Here is a 21171-nt window from a genome sequence, read left to right on the forward strand (position 1 = left end):
TGGCGCAGCGGAGGAGGGCGGCTCTGGAGAGTTTTCCGAGGGTGGGGAGGTGGCCGAGAGAGAGGGGTGCAGCCGGGGTGGTAAAGGGTGGAGGCGGCTAGGGTTTTTTGTGGGGCTCTGATACCATAAAGAATATGAAACCCTAATTCATTATGAGATCTCTTGGGCTTTATATAGGCCCCTACAAAACTTACAAATAAGTCCCTAATAATACTAATATGTCAACAGACAAACATCACGCGTCTTGCATCACAAGCCCTAGGCAAGTGCTGCGCCTGAGACGCCAAGACAAGGTCATGAGGTGCTAAGGCGAGCTCCTGAGGTGACAAAAAGTGCTTGCTTTAGTAACATTTATCGCCTGGTAATATGCAAGGCGCTAAGGCGAGCTCCTAATTTCCCTTTCTCCAATCCTCTTTCTTCTCTATTCTTCTCCTTAATACTCTTCCCCCGCAATCTTTCCCTCCATCAATTCGCCATTTCCCACGTCTAGCCCTCCCTGATTTTCTCATGTCAATCTTGTTCCCCAGCTTTCTCTGATCTAAATATCATTTTCTTCGAGTTAGAGTAAATTAGAATGAAATTTAGGTTAGAACTAACCGTTTAGTTCTTAGGCTACTTAAATTATTAAATAGTTGAATGATAAAGAAAATAGTTGAATTCTACAAATACAATGTTCTTTTAAATATAATTAACTTTTATTGAATTATTCTTTAGAAAATTTTATTTATTTATTTATAGTTAAACAATTAATTAATTGGGAAATAATTTCTAATTTTGTAATGAATTCAAAAAATATTACTTTATTATTATTAGTCAAGTAGTATGCATAACAACTTTGTGATCAATTTTTTTTGACTAGAAGTAAAATTATAAATGAGCATATAATTTTCATCATTTCCTTACAATATTTTCTGTTTATTGACTAGAAGTACTTTATTTATATATTAAATATATTTTCAAGTTTAAAGTGATTTATCTTTGTATTTTCTAATAGAAAGGACTTGTTTTATAATCTTTTATATGTTTAATTTTTCAACATTAACCCTAAATTAGGGGATTAGTTATTCAACATGATTTTTGATGGAGGGGTCGTAGTGTTTTTTATAAAGTAGCACGTGAGGTTACCATGGTTTCACGAGAGGTTGGTAGAAGCACCTTACCCACCAACTTTTTATCAATTAATTTTTCTTTGAGATTCACGCTAGCATGTGATACACATCAAGGCATAAATCTCAAAGGTAGCCATAATGTGTAGTACAGAATTTCAAAGCAAAATTAAGGGGTAAAAAAGTTGCTAGACAAGAGCTTCTATCAACTTAAGTTTATTCTAACTTTATTCTCTTTCTATATACACACACATACACACTTATGTATATGTATGTATATATGTACACATACACATACACATACATATACTTACACATGTACACTTACACACACATGCATACAAATATACATATACATATATATAACACACACATATAGAAGAAAAAATGGGTATGATGTGGCAGCTCATTGAGCTAAATGAGCTTACCAAATACGAAAATATAGCCATGTGGTGATGCCCACCCTGTTTGTCACATCAAAATTGTTGGAAAACAGAGTGTAGACACAAACCTGGTCGGCGGCGAGCTTCGACGACGAGCTCGAAGAGGGCTTCAAGCGGGCAAGCTCGAAACCCTAGCTGCAGGCGAGCTTGGATTTTGGGCGAAGGCGAGGTTTCGTTTGGCGAACTCAAGCAGGAGGACTTCTGGTGAGGTCCTCTTGCAGGCGGCTTGCTCAAGATCTGGCGAGATCGAGAGAGAGACCTTCAGGCGAAGCTGGAGCTTTTCTACAGGCGAGGTCATCAAGTCGATGAGTGCAGGTGAGTTTTTGACAGCAGGCGAGCTCGAAGTTTTCGCCCTCACTCTCTTTTGCCTGTGTGTGGAGAGGGACTCTCGCCTGCTGTGAACTTAGAGGCTAAGGCGGATTCGCCTGCCTGCTGCGTTGGATCCAGCTGGATCCCACTCCCCTTTTAGCCTTAGGGTTTCCCTATTTAAGGGAACTCTATGCACGAGAGAAAAAGTGCAGTCGCATTTTTCTTCTTCTCAGCGACAACCTCAGAGACGGCGGCCATCAAGTGAGTTCGAGATTTTCAGAAGAAAATCTCGCTCATTTAATCTGAGTTCCTGTAGCATTTATTGAGAGAGAGAGAGAGGAGATTTTACTGTTGTAAAATCTCGCGCCTTTTATTTGAACAACAGAGAGTTTATGTTTGGCTCTTCTTTTGAGAGATCTCAAGTTTGAGATCTATTCTTTTACAAGCTTTGTAATCTTCTTTAATATAAAAGAAATTATTTGTGTGGTTTCCGAGGACATAGGCAAGTTGCCGAACCTCGTTAAAACTTGGTGTTCTCTGTTCTTGTAATTTTGATTTGTTGTGATTTTTTTTCATTGCTTATCACAAGATTCGGTAGGGCAAATTTCGCAGAACGGGTGTCAGAACGTATCTGATATTTTCCCTAACAACTGGTATCAGAGCCCTTATTCAGATCTGTGTGTGTAAGAAATGAAAGAAGAAGGCAAATCTAAAATTGAGAAGTTTGACGGCTCAGACTTCGCCTACTGGAAGTCATAGATGAAAGACTATCTGTACCAGAAGGATCTTTACCGTCCGTTGATAGGTAAAGCAAGAGGAAAGAAGAAAGAAGAATCCAAAGAGGACTGAGAAATATTGGATCGAAAAACCATGGGGTAGGTCCGATTAGCCCTCGCAAAATCTGTAGCACACAATATATTAAAGGAGAAGACGACGGTGTGGCTTATGGAAGCGTTCGCAATGATGTACGAGAAACCGTCAGCTACAAATAAGGTGCATCTCGTCAAGACGCTATTCAACCTCAAGATGACAGAAGTATGTTCCTTCACGATGCATTTCAGCGAGTTCAACACGATTGTTGATCAACTTATCTCAGTCGACATCAAGTTTGATGACGAAGTGCAGGGACCGCAATAAGCAACTCGGCAGGGAAAGAGAAGTTGAAGTTGAAGGAGGTGGTAGCTATGATTCTATCCGAGGAGGTTAGAAGAAAATCGAATGAATCAGAAGGATCAGGTTCAGCCCTAAGTCTCGAGCAGAGAGACAGAAGCCATAGTAGGGGGAATCAAAACAGAAATCGATCGAAGTCAAAGAAAAAGAGATCGAACTCGAAGGTGAGACCCATCAAAGGGAAATATTGGAACTGCGGCCAGGAGGGCCACATGTCTTCTACCTGTAAAGCACCGAAGAAAAATGAGCAGGAGGCTCATATTGTGCAAGATGCATTGATTCTCGCTATGGATAGCGATTCTGATTCATGGGTCATTGATTCGGGAGCATCTTTTCACGTCACTGCTAATAGAAGGTTATTTCAGAACTATGTAGCAGGGGACTTTAGAAAAGTATACTTGTGGGATAATGAACCCTGTAGTGTCATTGGAAGAGACGACGTGCAAATACAGTTGAAGGGCTCTAAGTGGTCTCTGAAGAATGTCAGACACATACCGAAGTTGAAGAAGAATCTTATTTCGGTAGGTCAGCTTGGAGCAGAAAGCTATGTTATAACATTCACCGGAGATTCGTGAAAAATCTCCAACGGTACAATGGTGGTTGCCCGTGGTAACAAAACCAGTACCCTTTACCTAACTTCACACGCGAGTGACACCCTCGCGATTGCTGCAAGACAAAGAGAGCAGATCTGTGACACAATAGGCTGGGACACATGAATGAAAAGGGTATGAAGATTCTACACTCAGAAGGGAAACTAACCGGTATCGATTCGGTGAAAGTCGGTGTTTGCGAAGACTGCATCTTCGGAAAGTAGAAAAGAGTTAGTTTTCTGAAGGGTGGAAGACCACCTAAAGCTCACAAGCTAGAGCTTATTCATACAGATGTATGGGGTTCAGCTAGCGTGTCCTCTCTTAGCGGTTCGACGTACTACGTCACCTTTATCGACGATCACTCGAGGAAGGTGTGAGTATATTTTATGAAGCATAAGTCAGAGGTGTTTAACATTTTTAAGAAGTGGAAAGCCATGGTGAAGAATGAGACAGATCTGAAAGTGAAGTGTTTAAGATCAGACAATGGTGAAGAATATGAATTGAAGGAGTTCAAGAAGTTCTGTGCTCTGAGCGGGATTCGTTTGGAGAGGACTACTCTAGGGACGTCGCAACAGAACGACGTAGCAGAAAAAATGAACAGAACGCTGACAGAGCGTGCGAGGAGCATGCGTCTACATGCAGGTCTACCTAAAACCTTTTGGACGGACGCGGTGCATATAGCAGCGTACCTGATAAATCACGGGCCATCAGTTCCATTGAACTTTGGGATTCCGAAAGAGGTTTGGAGTGGTAAGAAGGTTAATCTCTCACACTTGAGAGTCTTTGAGTGCGTGGCATATGTCCACATCAATGATCAGGGACAATCTAGAAGCTAAGTCACTGAAGTGTACATTCATTAGATACAGTATTGATGAGTTCGGGTATCGTCTGTGGGATGAGAAGAACAGAAAAATTATCAGGAGCCGAGACGTCATATTCAATGAGGAAGTGATGTATAAGGACATGGACAATGCCAAGGCAGACCAAAGCAGTGGGAGCAGCACTACGGATGCAGACGCATCTGAGTATATGGATTTGGAGGAACTTCCAGATAGGGGAGATAATGTCAATTCTGACCGAAGAACGGAGGAGACTCCAGGTGTAGAACCGACAACCCAGGACGGGGAGCTTAGAAGGTCATCCAGGGTACCCAAACCGAATCCCAGGTATCTCTCGTCACTAGATTACCTACTTTTGACAGATGACGGAGAACCAGAATGCTATGAGGAGGCTATGCAAGTGAGCGAATCTCAGCAGTGGGAGCATGTAATGCAAGAAGAGATGGATTCTCTCCACTCGAACGAGACATGGGAGTTAGCCCAGCTACCTGCACAGAAGAAGGCCTTACATAACAAGTGAGTTTACCGAGTCAAGCAGGAGAGTGATGGAAGGAAGAGATACAAGGCCAGATTAGTCGTAAAGGGGTTCCAACAGCGGGAAGGAGTGGATTATACGGAGATATTTTTTCCCGTTGTGAAGCTCACAACCATCAGGATGGTGTTGAGCTTTGTAGCTGCTGAAAATCTCTACCTTGAGCAGTTAGATGTGAAGACTGCCTTTCTTTATGGTGACTTGGATGAAGAAATCTACATGAAGCAACCTGTTGGCTTCATTGAGGAAGGAAAGGAAGAGATGGTGTGTAGGCTCAAGAAGAGCTTATACGGATTGAAACAGGCTCCACGGTAGTGGTATAAGAAGTTCGATAACTTCATGCAAAGCAATGGTTATGGCAGATGCAATTCAGATCATTGTTGTTACTTCAAGAGGTTCGAGTCCAGCTATATCGTGTTATTGCTGTATGTCGATGATATGTTAGTTGCAGGACCGTGTTTACAGGAGATAAACAAGCTGAAGAAGCAGTTAGCAAAGGAATTTGTCATGAAGGATCTGGGTGCAGCGAAGCAGATTCTTGGGATACGGATCAGTCGGGATGCGGTTGAGGGGACGTTGAAGTTGAGTCAGTCTGAATACATTGAGAATGTACTTCAAAGATTCAACATGCAGATTGCTAAAGTTGTTAGCACGCCCCTTGGAAGCCAGTTCAACTGTCTAGTGAACAATCATCCAAGACTGATGCAGAGAAGGAGCACATGAGTAAGGTGTCGTATTCATCAATCATTGATAGTCTGATGTACGCAATGGTTTGCACGATGTCGGATATTGCTCATGCAGTGGGAGTTGTGAGCAGGTTTGCAAGCAACCTAGGAAAGCAGCATTGGGAGGTCGTGAAGTGGATATTGCGATATCTGAGAGGGACTACGAATATGCCACTGTGTTTCGGGAGAAAGAAGTTGGTACTGTAGGGATACGTGGATGCAGATTTTACCGGTGATCGTGATACAAGGCGAAGCACCACGAGGTATGTTTATACCTTAGGGTCGACCGCAGTGAGCTGGGTCTCATGTTTGCAGAAGATTGTGACGTTGTCCACAATTGAGGCAGAGTATGTCGTAGTGACCGAGGCGAGTAAGGAAATGATTTGGTTAACCGGGTGCCTGGAAGAGTTGGGTCTGAAGCGGGGGAACGAAGTTTTTTATTGTGATAGCCAGAGTGCTATACACCTTGCCAAGAACCCAGTATTTCATGTCAGAACGAAGCACATCGAGTTACGTTACCACTTCATACGCTCGATGATTGAGGACGGAAAGTTACAGTTGGAAAAGATTTTGGAGAGCTAAAATCTTGCAGATATGTTGACTAAAGTAGTCATCATTCAGAAACTGGAGTTGTGCGCAACTTCAGTTGGCCTTCATATGTAAGGGATGAGGGCGGAGCCACACAGGAGAAGATGCTTGTAAAGAGAGAGCTTCCTGATGACGGTTTGGTCTCCAAGTGGGAGATTGTTGGAAAACAGAGTGTAGACACAAACCTGGTCGGCGACGAGCTTCGACGACGAGCTTGAAGAGGGCTTCAAGCGGGCGAGCTCGAAACCCTAGCTGCAGGCGAGCTTGGATTTTGGGCGAAGGCGAGGTTTCGTTTGGCGAACTCAAGCTGGCGGACTTCTGGCGACGTCCTCTTGCAGGCGGCTTGCTCAAGATCTGGCGAGATCGAGAGAGAGACCCTCAGGCGAAGCTGGAGCTTTTCTACAGGCGAGGTCATCAAGTCGATGAGTGCAGGCGAGCTTTTGATAGAGAGCAGGCGAGCTCGAAGTTTTCGCCCTCACCCTCTTTCGCCTGTGTGTGGAGAGGGACTCTCGCCTGCTGTGAACTTGGAGGCTAAGGCGGATTCGCCTGCCTGCTGCGTTGGATCCAGCTGGATCCCACTCCTCTTTTAGCCATAGGGTTTCCCTATTTAAGGGAACCCTGTGCACGAGAGAAAAAGTGTAGCCGCGTTTTTCTTCTTCTTCTCAGCGACAACCTCAGAGACGGCGGCCATTAAGTGAGTTCGAGATTTTTAGAAGAAAATCTCGCTCATTTAATCTGATTTCCTGTAGCATTTATAGAGAGAGAGAGAGAGAGAGAGAGAGGAGATTTTACTGTTGTAAAATCTCGCGCCTTTTATTTGAACAACAGAGAGTTTCTGTTTGGCTCTTCTTTTGAGAGATCTCAAGTTTGAGATCTACTCTTTTACAAGCTTTGTAATCTTCTTTAATATAAAAGAAATTATTTGTGTGGCTCCCGAGGACGTAGGCAAGTTGCCGAACCTCGTTAAAACTCGGTATTCTCTGTTCTTGTAATTTTGATTTGTTGTGATTTCTTTTTTCCATTGCTTATCACAAGATCCGGTAGGGCAAATTCCGCAGGACGGGTGTCAGAGCGTATCTGATATTTTCCCTAACAAAAACGTGTGGACCTCACCATTTGTATCTCTTGTAGCTTATTTATTAAATGAGCCGTCACCTCACAACCATCACAACCATCAAACCCGTATATATTTACTGATGCTAAAAGTTATAACATTTCTATTTTGATTGTTAGCACTATATTTACGAATTATGATCATGCTATTTTTTTAGTACTTCCAAACATATTGGATTAAGCATGTATTTTTTAAGCATGTGATTTTGTATAAAGTAAAGTTTATTGGAATGAATTATATGTTGATCTTAATTTTCCTTCGGCCATATATTTCTCCATTGATTTATAGGTGATAATCTTCAAATTCTAAGGCAAGAGTTGAAGAGCCAACGGAAACATGTAAAGAGCTTAAAGAAAAAATCACTGTGGTCAAGGAGCTTAGAAGAGGTAAGTCTGGTACTAAGTTACATGTGACATTCAAGCCTTCATAATCATGTTTGCCTTTTCCTACATTAAAATTTGATTATGGATCATGACTCCAACTTTAAAAAGGTTGTAGGGAAGGTTGACCCAGCTCGATTACTGTCTCTGATAATTATAGAGCTTTTGGGAGAAATGGGATAATCTCTTCATTGTATTCTGGGTAATTTTGCTAGTCTCCTAAACAATTTGGCACTAAAGGAAACAATCAGGAACGTACAATCAACTATGTTAACAGTCTCAACTTACTGGGTTAATGCTATATAGCTAGCCACAAAAGAATAACATTAGGAGCATACGCCTTTGTTCGTTAGTTAGCTGCGCTATGAATCATGTCACATCAGTTACTAAGTTAAGCTCACTAAGGAGTACAACTTACAAGCTAATTCTTATTTTATTAGTTAAATCTTTTATTAACCTCGATATAAAATTTTTAATTTACACCTATAAGCGCCATTTTCTTCCTTCGCATGTAATTTTTCTTATTCAACATTTTCTATGACATAGACGTTGAGTCTTGGCCCAACGATATGGTTGCTGCCTTGTGATTTAGAGGTCATAGGTTCCAATCTCGGAAACAACCTCTTCGCATGAGGGGGTAAGGCTGGATACATCTGATCCTCCCGGGGGGGGGGGGGGGGGGAAGAAAGAGAAAAAAAGGAAAAGAATTTCTATGACATCTAATGTCTTGCTCAAGATGTCATCACACATTTATACCAATTTCAAATTCTAGTTGTTTCAAATAATAACTTTTATAACAAACTATAATATACCTTCATTGCAGGTTATAGAGAAGCTTGTAGACATCGTTCACATTTTACATTTGGAAATTCATGATGCCTTCGGAACTGCAGGTACATTGTGTTTTTCCTTAAATAAGCCATTTCCCAGGACATGCTTAAACTTGACAAAGTTACTATTTTTATCTTTCTTGTCCTTTCTTTTGTAAATATAACAGTCTGAATTTCAAATTTCCACTTAGTATAAGTGCTGTTGCTGTCAAAAAATTTCTGACTTATAAAATGGTCTCTGACCCAGTTACAAACTATGTTCATTTAGTATATACGTTGTTGTGGAGTGGCTAGTTTTAGGGGATAAATCTAGTTTTAAAGGAGAAAAGCCAACATTAGCATTAAATAAGCATCTAGGGTTCTAGTTGAAAGATTAATTTTCTTGCAACAACACTCATATTTTGTTTTGCGGCTAGTCAGGCCTAATAAAGGCAGGTAGGTGATTCAAAGTCAAAGATTTTGTTGTTGTCTTGTTAGGTGGAATAGCAGGGCACATTTTTGAAGGTCGAACAACTTTGAACAACTACTAGGGAAATTGTTGCAGTTTGTCTTTTGTGAAACTTTTTTAACCAATTGTCTTGGTAGCCTCTATTGATGCACTAAGTAAAGTGTTTTAGTATCATTTTTCAAGTGGTCAAGCACCTGTCTTTTTTTTTAATTTTTTTTATAATTAATTTTTTTTTGTTTGTTTTTATTTTTTACCTTTTCAGAAAGGGTAGGGAACAACAACCTTTGGCAAGATATTTGGCTCTTTTCTAAAGCCATGCATACATGTTATCTCTTCTTATATCTTATATTGTTCATGTTGATTATAAAGTTAAGCTAACAGATATGGAAAGAGAATCTGACATTGAATCAGAGCATCACATTTCAAGAGGTCTTTAGTTCATAATAAAATCTCATCATTGGCAACTTATATAATGTGTGTTTATGTACATCACATTTATTTCCTTTCCAAGTGAACTGAGCTTGCATTGGAGTCCCTTGCCATACATTACACTTGCAAGTTGGTTGAACGCCATTTCTTTTTGGCCTGACATTAAAAGCTCATGAATTAGGGATCTTTAAGATTCTCCTACACTTTGGAGGTCTTGACAAAGGGACACTATTTCAAGTTATGTAGTGATTTGTTTTCACTCCTAAACTATTTCAAGTTATGTAGTGATTTGTTTTCACTCCTAAGGCACAAAATAGACAAATCTCCGTGTTGGGTCTCTTCAATGAAAATAAACTTGGAAACCTATCTAAGAAAGTTGAAGTAAAGTTGTTGCACAAGCACATGCAACTTTGAGCTGAGACAGCTACTGGTAAGACTACAGAGGTATCTGTCTTTATGCTTGGGGATGCAACATGCAAGTGAAGTAAAACCTTGTGTTGTCATATATATCATGAATGTGTGAAAATATTTCAACAATTTTGTAGAGTTGGATCTTTTTCCATTGCATCATTAGTAATGCTTTTCCTATCAATAAGGATCCATTAAAGACGTGAGAGAATTTTGTGAGAGAATTTTTAGGATCAAAAGCTCCACAGCTTTAACCCTTAAATTCGGTGTCCGATTCCTGGCCAAGGTGACTGCGGACACAGATTGCTATAAAACCCATAAAGTCAGTCAGCATAATTAAACGGATATTATACTTTAAGACACAACAAAGCCAAAGAGTGAAACAGATCACTTTACCCTAAATTTCTGATAATAATATCAATAGAATTGGATCCATAAGGTTTGCCCGTATAATTGATTTGACAGTTATGATTTGAAGACTCACTGAGGTAAATTTTTAGTTTTTTAACAATAAAATATCCATTTTCTTTTTTTCTTGCCTGTTTGTCACATAATGCGTTTTCTGTATTTTATAATTAATTTGGAGTAAATTGTAGATGGAGATCGACCTGTGAGAAAATCCATCAACAGTCACCAAAGATTAGGTTCAGCTGGCCTTGCATTGCACTATGCAAATATTATTAGTCAAATTGATACTCTTGTAAGTTCCTTCCTCTCTTCTCACATTTATAACATTCCATCTATATTTTAGTTTTCACCGCTCTTGTTTTCTTTGGTTCAGTCTTTTGCCTCGTGATGTTACGCCTTAAGATCCACTACCTTCAAACTTTTTAAAAATGAGCATATATTGTCTGCAATGTTGAAGCTAGTTGGATCAACATGGTTCTACCTCCTGTACTGAGTCATTCTCTTGTGCTGTAGTTTCTATGTTTGGATCTCAATTCCAACTTTGAGCAACACGTAGTTGAAACTCTGCTGTTTGTTACTACTTTGAGCAGAAATATAAATATTTAATATTTTCATCTGAAATTTATTTGATTAAGTTTGGTTCATTGGCTTTCATCTGAAGGCAAAGGCTGTAAACAACAATAACCTTTTCTCTTCACACATACGACTTCCATCCATTTGTTTTTCCCTTCTTTATTATAGTAAGTTTCTTAGAGAAGTTGTAAGATATTTCTTCATGTATAATGTATGTTGTTGACTATTGGTTCATTATATGTAGGTATCTCGATCGAATTCTGTGCCTTCAAACACGAGGGACTCATTATATCAAGGGCTGCCCCCAAGAGTAAAATCTGCTTTGCGATCTAAACTGCAATCATTTGAGGTCAAGGAAGAGGTATATAGCTTTATATCCTGTTTTGCTCCAGGAATAATCAAGAATCAGAACTAATCAATGAGACTGCCTTCATATACTGGGCATTTTAATACCTGACTTACATATTTTCTCTTTTTTGTGCATGTGTAGCTCACAGTCCCTCAAATCAAAGCTGAAATGGAGAAAACATTGAAATGGCTAGTTCCTATCGCCAATAACACGACCAAGTATACCATCTACACAACTGAAATATTCACATCATTTAGAATCTTTGATTCTTATGTTTAATCTATTCTTGATTCTTTGTCAGGGCACATCACGGCTTTGGCTGGGTTGGAGAATGGGCTAACACAGGGTAAATTCTTCTCTAGAACAAAACTATCATTCATTTTGTTCTTGTTGTCTTCTGAAAGTTTTTGCAGCCCCTAGAATGACCTAGTTTCTTTAATTCTCATATGATTTGCATTCTCCGAGGTCCTAGTTCCTAATCTTAAGCCTTCATTACTAATGGGTGTATTTAAGCCTTTATATCTGTTTGATGTACGAAACAATTTCTTTCTATATCTCATAAATAAGTTAACATTGCACTGTTTGCTGAAACATGCATTGTTGTTGATTGGGCAAGCCTTAGTAATAGGTAACATTGATATTCATAAGGACAACTGTTTTACAGGTATACTTGCAGAACTACTGTGGACTTTAGAAGTTTTGCATGAAACTACCATAAATTTTCAAGATTGCAGCAATAATAACATAAACTATTGGAATTGTTGCTAATAGCTTTAACAACTTGGATAAAAAGTCTAAACTACCCTTAATAGGAGATGATAATTAGAAGGTATATAAATTAAATTGTCAGAAACATGTCAGGTACGTAGCACATGGCAACTTTCCTTAGCTGTCGCCAGATATGATAATCTAGTGGAAAAAGTGTTCGTGGTAGTTTCTCTAATAAAAAAATTTATGTTGTTTTTGTGCAAGGCCCCTCAGAGTTCATGTAGTTTTATGAAATCTCGTAAGTTTCATTTTTGCTTGTGGAATCTACCTTGTTGCAACTTCTTATTTTGTGTTTTTTTCTTACTTTCAGGACTGACTTAAACCGAAGCCCAGGTGGACAATCCAACTTAATTCGTATAGAGACACTATACCACGCCGACAAGGATAAAACTGAGAATTATATACTAGACCTAGTAATTTGGCTTCATCATCTCATTACTCAGTCTAGATCTGGCAATGGAATTATCAGGTCACCTATAAAATCTCCAATCCGATCGCCCACAGAAAAAAACACTAACATCTCTTCAACTGCAAACAAATCAAGTGCTCAATTACCGATGCTTTCTCAAGAAGACCAAGAGATATTAAAATATGTAGGTAATTGGAAGAATACTCCGGGGATAAGCAAGAGCCAGGAGTTTGCCACGGGCAATACACGGGCGAGGAAGGATATTAAGCTGAGTAAAAGTAGTAGTCATTCTCCGATGAGTGAGAGTATGGCTAAAGAGTTGCCATTGATGAGGAGGCCTGCTTTTGTTCCCTTTGATGATTTTGATATTGATAGGATTAAAGATTTGGATGTTGTTGACAGAGTGGAGACACTCAGAAACCTTTGAGTTCTATGTGAAATTGATACGGGCACAGAATGCACGTGCATTGACTGAGTGAGCGTGAAAGGGATTTGGGGAGAGTTTTTTTTGGGGGTAACTCATTGGTGATAAGGATGTAAGGATTGAGTGGTAGGACAATAGAGAATTCTTTGCTTCCCCACCTTTTTTTGTTGTTGTATATGTACTGATATGGGAGATAATAGTGGTTTAGATTGTATTATATGTGGGTAATTCTTCATTTGTATACGTAAGCTCAATTGAAATGAGGATTGGGCAGCATTGCAGAATTAGGTTTTTTTTTGTTATAACTGTGATATGAATTTTGTTCTTAAAAGGTTCCAATCCTTAGTTGTCCTCTAAACTATTATATTTGACTCTTCTTACCTCCTGAATTATTATTGGTATCTCTATATCTCCTAATTTATTGAATTTACTTTCTATTTACCCATTGAACTTTTTTTGGGTCCCACATTGCCATCTAAACTTCAATTTTTTCACCTAAGTTAAATAAAACACCTGAAATGTAATAAATCAGAGGTGATAACTGGTACTAAAGTTTTTAGTTCAAGAGGTAAACATGGATGAATTCATTAGTTTAGGGGCAAAGTGAGACCAACCATTGCCTAAGGGGTAAACAGAGAGCGAATTGACCAGTTTAGGAGGCATGTGAAAACTAATAGTTTAAGGAGTAATAATGGAGAAACTTAATAAGATCATAGCCTATTTAAAAAGAGAGTTGAAATCAAATGCTTGTCCTCAGACCATTTTCAAAGCTGTTTTTGATCCTATAGTCTGTTAGGACGTTATCCGTACAATAACTATTGTTTGTATAATAACAAACATTCATTTGAGTCTAATCTATATTTGAGATGATCTAGTACATAAAATGTATAGGTATGTAACGAGAATGAGGAAAAATGAATTGAAAATCAGGTCAAAAGCTGATTTCAGTATGTGAACCATTAATCGTTTCACATTGACCATCAGTGGTGACCATGAGACCATCGATGGTGCAATAGATCATCGGTCATGCAAATGTCTAGAGAGGTTCAGATCATCAATGGGGTCATCGAACATCGATGGTCACTTTGACACCATCGATGGTCGAGATAAACCATCGATGATTATATGGTAAATTTCTAAATCTTAGGTTTTAATCTCAGCTGTTCATCGCATATCAACTTCTGATATTCTCTTAGGGTTTGGGAGAGTTGATCAAGGAGAACCTTTTTTAATCCCTGGAACGTTGTTGATCACTCACTCGCTACGAATAATATCATCCGATCAATTCACAACAAGAAGAGCCATACTTGAAGTTCATCATGATCCCCATTCTTCATCAAGCTTCACTTCAATTATTTGAAGAACATTTTGCTAAATAAAAGGGCTGTAAGATCATTTTTGTTTTGAGCTGAACTATTACTTGTTTTTCCATTGTATTGAACTTCTTTTACGGTGTACTCAAACCGTTTAAATTGAGGGTTGGGAATTAACTAGGGCTAGCAGTTCCTTATTGTGCGACTAGTTTTGGGATAAACTAGAGTGCAGTCCTGTATGCCTACTAAATCGGATTTGTGATTTAGGTGAAGTCTTTCATAGCGAGGAAGTCTCTTCATGAGAAGTAAGAGATGAATGTAGGATTATTTTATCTGAACCACTATTAAAATTTCGTATGTCTTTGGTTGGTTGTTTTCGTATTTGGTATAATCGATTATTGGCCATTTATCGATGTATTTTGACATTTTTTTTGCATAATTTGTGTTTACACAAAACATTGTAGGTAATCCTATTCACCCATGGTAGGCTTGCACCTTAGATCCAATAAGTAATATCAGAGTCTAGTTTCTCATATTTAGGATTCATGACTTAGAATAGAGATGTCAAGTTTGACTGCCACAATAGTTTTTTTTCTAAGGGACATGTAGTTAATCGACACATCTTTTCAAGGGATAAATTACACCTATTGAAAAGTGCGCTTGAGAGTCTTCCTTCTTTCCACTGACTATGACGTCTGGAATATTGTTGAGACTAAGTGTAGTGAAGCAACTACCATCATTGGTGAGACCATCGTAGTCACACCTAGAGATAAATAAACTCTAAATGACAAAAAGCTTTACTCCTTATATATATGAATGCTCTTTATTGCTCAGTAAATACAAGAAATTTAATCGTGTGTCGACTTGGTTTACTGTGGAAGAAATTTGGAATAACTTGGAAGATGCACATGAAGGGACATTACAAGTAAAGGAGGCTAAACTTACCATGCTTCTCAGCAAGTAAGAAAATTTCAGGATGAACTCTTCAGAGAGCATTCAAGACATGTTCACTCAATTCAGGACATTGTGTACACATCAAATGCCTTGGAGAAAGACAATGAAAACAAAGAGCTTGTGAAAAAGGTCCTTCATTCCCTTTCCAAAGACTGGGAACCAAAGGTAATGGCCATTAAGGAATTTTTTAATTTTTTTGAATTAAATTTTGAGAACCTTATAGGAAACCTTATCACCTATGAAGTAAGACTGAAGGAGAGAGAGAGAGAGAGGAGAATCTGAAGGTGGCTTAAATAAGAAGTCAATGATTCTTTAGTCTAAGAAGAGTAAGGCGAAGAAGGAGGTAAGCTTGGACTCAGAGGATGAAGGTATAGGTAAAATGGGCTAGTGGTCAAACGTTTCAAATAGTTCCTGAGATCGAATAATAAGTTATAGTTTATATGCAATAGACAACCAAAGCTTCTCGAAGGAAAGAAAAAAATAAATATAAAAATTTAGATGCTAAATTGGATTGTCCTTGTTGCAAGAAACCCGATCATTTAAAAAATGAATGTCCTCTCACGAACAAGGATCATAAAGGGAAGAACAAGAGCTTCAAGGCAACATCATGAGATTTCTTGAGTGATGATGATAAGTCAGAAACAAGATCAAGTGAGGATAAGAGAAGTAAGCGTCTCATGGCCAAGGATGACACCTTAGACAATTTAGATAAGTCAGTTTGAAAAATTTGCTGATAAATATAACTTCTTGAGAAGTAGAAACTTCTACTTTAGAATTGAGTGTATCTAATACAATAAACTTAAACCCTTCATCTAATGATTGCAATGAATGTTCTTCTCGTACGACAAAAATTAGTGTGTTCACTCAAGAGTTGAATAATTCAAAAAATAAAAATGATAAAATCAATGATCACTTAACTACACTATCACAAGAACTTTCTCATAAACTATCACGCCCTATGTCCTAGCTACGGATATGGGAACACGACTCACTGACAGTATGTATACGATAACTAGGTCAAAAGGGTCCTCATGCACATACTTAAGACTCATCTATCTAAACTATAAATCGGTCAAATGGGTTCTTATGCACATACTTAAGCCTCATATATTAAGCAACTGAGGTGATGTGAGCAAAATTATAAAAGTAAAATCTGGTCAAACTATACTAAATTGAGCAAAAGAACTATAACTTCATAGCATGATGGGATTCTGAACTAGAAAACTATACATAAAGGCAAAACCGTAAAAATAATCACTTACCAACTTCTAGCAGGGTAAAACTACTCATTTGCAGAATCTGTGAAAGTACCCTAATACCGCTAGGAAGGAACCCTAGAGGGGGGTGAATAGGGTTTATGCTAATCTAATCCGATTTATGCCAATTTAAAACTTATTAACAAATATATCCTAGCAAATAACTTATGAACAATATGTGAGCAAGGATATACAAGTTAACACAAGGGTGAACAAACAAAACTAGATAGTGGGTAAAATAAACAATGAGCAATTGACAAAGACAATATGAATAATAAGCACGAATATAAAAGTACGCCAATGCAATCACAAACAAATTATATGTTCACGAGGTTCGGTCCGCCTGACCTACGTCCCCGCTCCTCACCTCGAGGAGATCTCCACTATCACACCGGGTTTTCTACGCTTACCCGAAAAACGTTTATACCTCACAATACGGTTTTCTAGCTAACCGAAAACTTTACAATCCACACAATGTAACTACACTAACTACCACCTCAAGTGTTGGTCTCTAGCCCGTGTCTCCCTCAAGTGTTAGGAATTATAACCTCTCTCTAGGCATTATCACCTACCCCACTCCTCTTGGGACAACCCCGTCTCTCACCACACACTCCTCTTGGTGTACTAGTGTAATACAAGGTGATCCTCACAATTAAATCTCACAACACAAGATTTGTTCTCTAATACAAGGCGAGAACTCAATTAAGCACAACTCTAAGTCACAAACCCCACAACCCAAAATTATACTATGAATGTAAATACAATAAGCTCAATAGGTTGTGTGTGAACAAAGAGATATCAATAAAACAATTAAACTCTCAATATGAAATCTAGCTTATGAAATTAAGAACAAACTTATAAAATGCTAGAATTGAGTTTAAGGAAACTTCTCTATAGATGACAAGAGAGAGGGAGAAGAATGAATGCTCAAACACCAAGGATGATCTCCACTTGCTCTTGTGAAATTTGCTTCACAAACAAAACTCTTAAACACTCTTTTAAACAAACACAAACACCCTTAAACTTGTTTAAACAATTCTCTTGGTTAGGTGGGAGAGGTGACACAAGTCGACTTGACAGAAAGAAAAACACATGCAGAAAGACAGTTTATAAGTCGACTTATAGTAGACTTATAACAAGTCGACTTAGAGTAGACTTATGATAAGTCGACTTAGAGTAGACTTATAACATGCACAAGCAGTTTCTGCAGTTCTGGAAAAATGCGTATCTGACTTTGTAAAATCAAATAAAAATAGTAAATAAACTCTAAAAATCATGAAATTTTGAGAGAAGGTTCTACGCATGTATATTAACATGTTAGAGAAAGAATTTCTGAAAAATCACTTTTCAATTGAGAGAAATAAATATTTGAACACAGATAAACAGTTTCTAAAAAACTGCTGAAAACTCGGTTTTGTAAATTCAATTGAAAATAACAAAACAACTCCAAAATTAGTAAAACTTGGGGAAATGTTTGTATATATGAATATAAACATGTAAACGAAGAAATTTTTTAAATTTCATTTCCTAATTGTGAAAACTCATGTATTTTGCAAGTATGTCCAAAACATGAAAAGTTGATATACATGAATTTTGATGTTTTGACATAAACACAACTTTTGGAAACTTTTGTATGGCTTTATAGACTTAGGAAAAGATATAAAAACATATTATCAAGTCCATAAACCAAGAACACAATATATTTTCAAATATGATAGAATATGAAACATATGAACATATATATGAATATATATTTGTTTCATATCTAAAAAATCAAACCAAAACATATATGTATATATATAACTATATATATATACTAAAACAAAAACATGTATGTGTGTATATAAATACGTGTGTGTGAATAATATGAGCTTAAAGTATCAACACACAAGTATAAAAACCTAAACTAAATATACCCAAGCTTGTGATCTTCAACGAAGCTCTATCTTGGTACACTTGCGGATGAAGCTAGACTTGGATCTTTAACATGAATTGCAAGGCTTCAACCACTACTCCGCCAACCTCCATTGGATATGATCGTGAATGCTTAATTCCATCCATCCTCCAACACATTGTTTGTCTAGAATACCTAATAAGTACAAACACTAGACAAACAACATTAGTAGTAAATTGTTTGTAAATCATCATCAAAACAAGAAGGCCAACAATCTCCCCCTTTTTGATGATGACAAACAATCTACACAAAGAGTATATAAGATATACAATAAAACATAATACTCTTAAAATATACTCACAATCTCACAATCCACTTGTTTCTCCCCCTTTGGCAACATCAAAAATGGGGAAACAAAATAGTAAGAGAGCGAAAGCTCCCCCTATCATGAAGCATAGGTGAGTATAAACATATAGTATTGGGATTGCTCCCCCTATCAAATTGCCATATGGAAAATATACAATTATGAACATGGCAAACAAATGTGAGCAAGCATAAATGAAAGATATGCTAGATATCACTCACATACAAACAAGATAATAAGAACACATAATGATACGTCATTATGAAAATAGTGTCTCATTAACAAAAAAAAAACTATCAAAAAATAGATTTATGAAATCAAAAGAGAGAAAACATGAGAATCATGCAAAAAGAGTTTTCGAATGAAAACAAATCAACCAAATGAAATCATAAATCAACCATTTAAACCAAAAATGATGTTTGATCAACAAAAAAAAAATTTTTTTGTAAGACTTGATCAAACCACTCATAGAATACATTATAAAGCATATTTAAAATTTGAATCATCTATTTGAGCTTATATAATGAATTCAAAATAACAAATCAAAGCAAAATTTTCATAGTTCAAAAGTAACATACAAGAATCATGAACTATGGATTTGGAAAAAAAATCATCTTTGATTTACAAAAATCAAGAGTGGCAACTATATCTAGCTCTTGAGCTAGTATCAACCCATATAAAACATTATAGCATCCGGTAAACATGATTTGAGAATAAACACCCAATAAACCCGGGGGTTTACATAAATATAAACCTCTCATGAAAATTAAAACTCATAGTCATGAAAACAAAAGAATTTTATCAAAGAAAGTTTGTTTTCACATAAAAAATTTTCAAAGCTCATTTTACAAAACCAAAAATAAAAACACTAAAATTCTTGGTTTAAAATTATTTTGGCACACAAGAATTCTTGGTGCCGGTTTGGTTAGGGACATGACCCCTATCATTTAAGCTTAAAGCCCTAGGGTTATGATCCCTTTTGGGCATATTTTGTGCACGGATCCGGTCATAGCAATAATTATACAAATGACCCATTCGATTGCAATAAGTGCAATGAAGAGGATACATTTGTTTATGTTGACCATGTGGATGTGCACGTGGAACATTTGCAAATAAAGATGGTCTTTTAAAATTGTTTTGCAAATGTGAAATATTTTTAAACGAACGTAGTTCTTTTGGAACAACTTGTGATTTTGAAATATTTTGTAAATCAAAGCAAAATTTCGCTAAGTGTCCAAACCTACCACAAACACTACACATAAACTTTTGTGGTCTATTAGAAACATTTGGCAAATGTGAAATCCTTTTTAAGTCAAAGCAAAAGTTTGCCAAATGGCCAAAACGACCACAATGATCACATTTAAACACACTAGCATGCTTATGATGAGAAAATGATGCATATGCATGTGTGTGTGATGATGAATCTTGATGGGATGCACAAACATGATTAGGCTTGTTAGGCTTTTGTGCATTATAACAAAATTTAGCAACATGGCCTTTACGACTGCAAATAGAACATTTGCAAATTTTGTTATACTTGTGTGCATAGTAAATAGGTTTCTAGGAAACATTTTTGTGGGACTTTGCACACAAGTCCATAAGCTTGTTGTTATTAACAATGCAAGTTTTTAATGTTGAATCTAAAGTGGATATTCTATTTCTAACTTGATTCAACTCATCTTTTTTCACATAAGCATTGTTATTAGAAGTAGAACATGCATGATCAATTTTGAAAGAATTAAGCTCTTTTCTAATGTTCTCAACTTCTAACATAGCATCACATTTTTCATGAAACAAACTAGCATTTTCCAATTTTAATTTTTCATTGCAATTTTTGAGATTTACATTTTCATTTGCAATGAGATCAAACTTGGTGGCTAGTGTTTCATGAGATGATTTCAATTCGGCATGCTTGCTTTTTAAGTCAATAAAGCTACGTTTCAATTTTTTATAATCATGCATTAATAATTCATAACCATGTGCGAGTTCATCAATAATAAGATCATCATCGTTATCGGACTCGCATACCTCACTAGGGTTATCGCCTAGTGGCCGTGTGCATGATGAGGCTCCTTGTGAACTTGTAGAGGGAGCCGCCAAAGATCGTCGGATCGCCTCCAAGTTCCCTTGATGTGCTTCAAATAATTTCCAAATTGTGTAAGCACTATCAAAATGAGCAAGTTCGTTAGAAATAATAGGACCAAAAGCTTTATGCATAAATTCTAACACTAACTTGCTCATAGTAAACATTTTCTTGTCATGTTTGCTCCACTTGGATTTCTCCGATGTGCTTCAAATAATTTCCAAATTGTGTAAGCACTATCAAAATGAGCAAGTTCGTTAGAAATAATAGGACCAAAAGCTTTATGCATAAATTCTAACACTAACTTGTTCATTGTAAATGTTGACATATTAGTATTATTAGGGACTTATTTGTAAGATTTGTAGGGGCCTATATAAAGCCCAAGAGATATCATAATGAATTAGGGTTTTCATTTCTTCATGGTATCAGAGCCACCAAAACCCTAGCCGCCCCCCCTCCCTCCTC

The 21171-nt window shown here is 37.3% G+C and overlaps 1 protein-coding gene across 3 annotated transcripts in view; it reads left to right on the forward strand.

Moving 5' to 3' along the window:
- The window catches only part of LOC109823699, a 21562-nt gene extending 8433 nt beyond the window's left edge, over positions 1-13129 (forward strand). For all 3 annotated transcript variants that reach the window (XM_020390034.1, XM_020390033.1, XM_020390032.1), the window contains exons 8-14: positions 7705-7802; positions 8620-8689; positions 10508-10611; positions 11137-11253; positions 11383-11459; positions 11543-11587; positions 12320-13129. In XM_020390034.1, the coding sequence (XP_020245623.1) occupies positions 7705-7802; positions 8620-8689; positions 10508-10611; positions 11137-11253; positions 11383-11459; positions 11543-11587; positions 12320-12845 (1037 nt within the window). In that variant the 3' untranslated portion in view covers positions 12846-13129. The remainder of the gene's footprint in view (positions 1-7704; positions 7803-8619; positions 8690-10507; positions 10612-11136; positions 11254-11382; positions 11460-11542; positions 11588-12319) is intronic.

This window comes from Asparagus officinalis, chromosome 9, assembly GCF_001876935.1.
Source record: "Asparagus officinalis chromosome 9, Aspof.V1, whole genome shotgun sequence".
NCBI lineage: Eukaryota > Viridiplantae > Streptophyta > Magnoliopsida > Asparagales > Asparagaceae > Asparagus > Asparagus officinalis.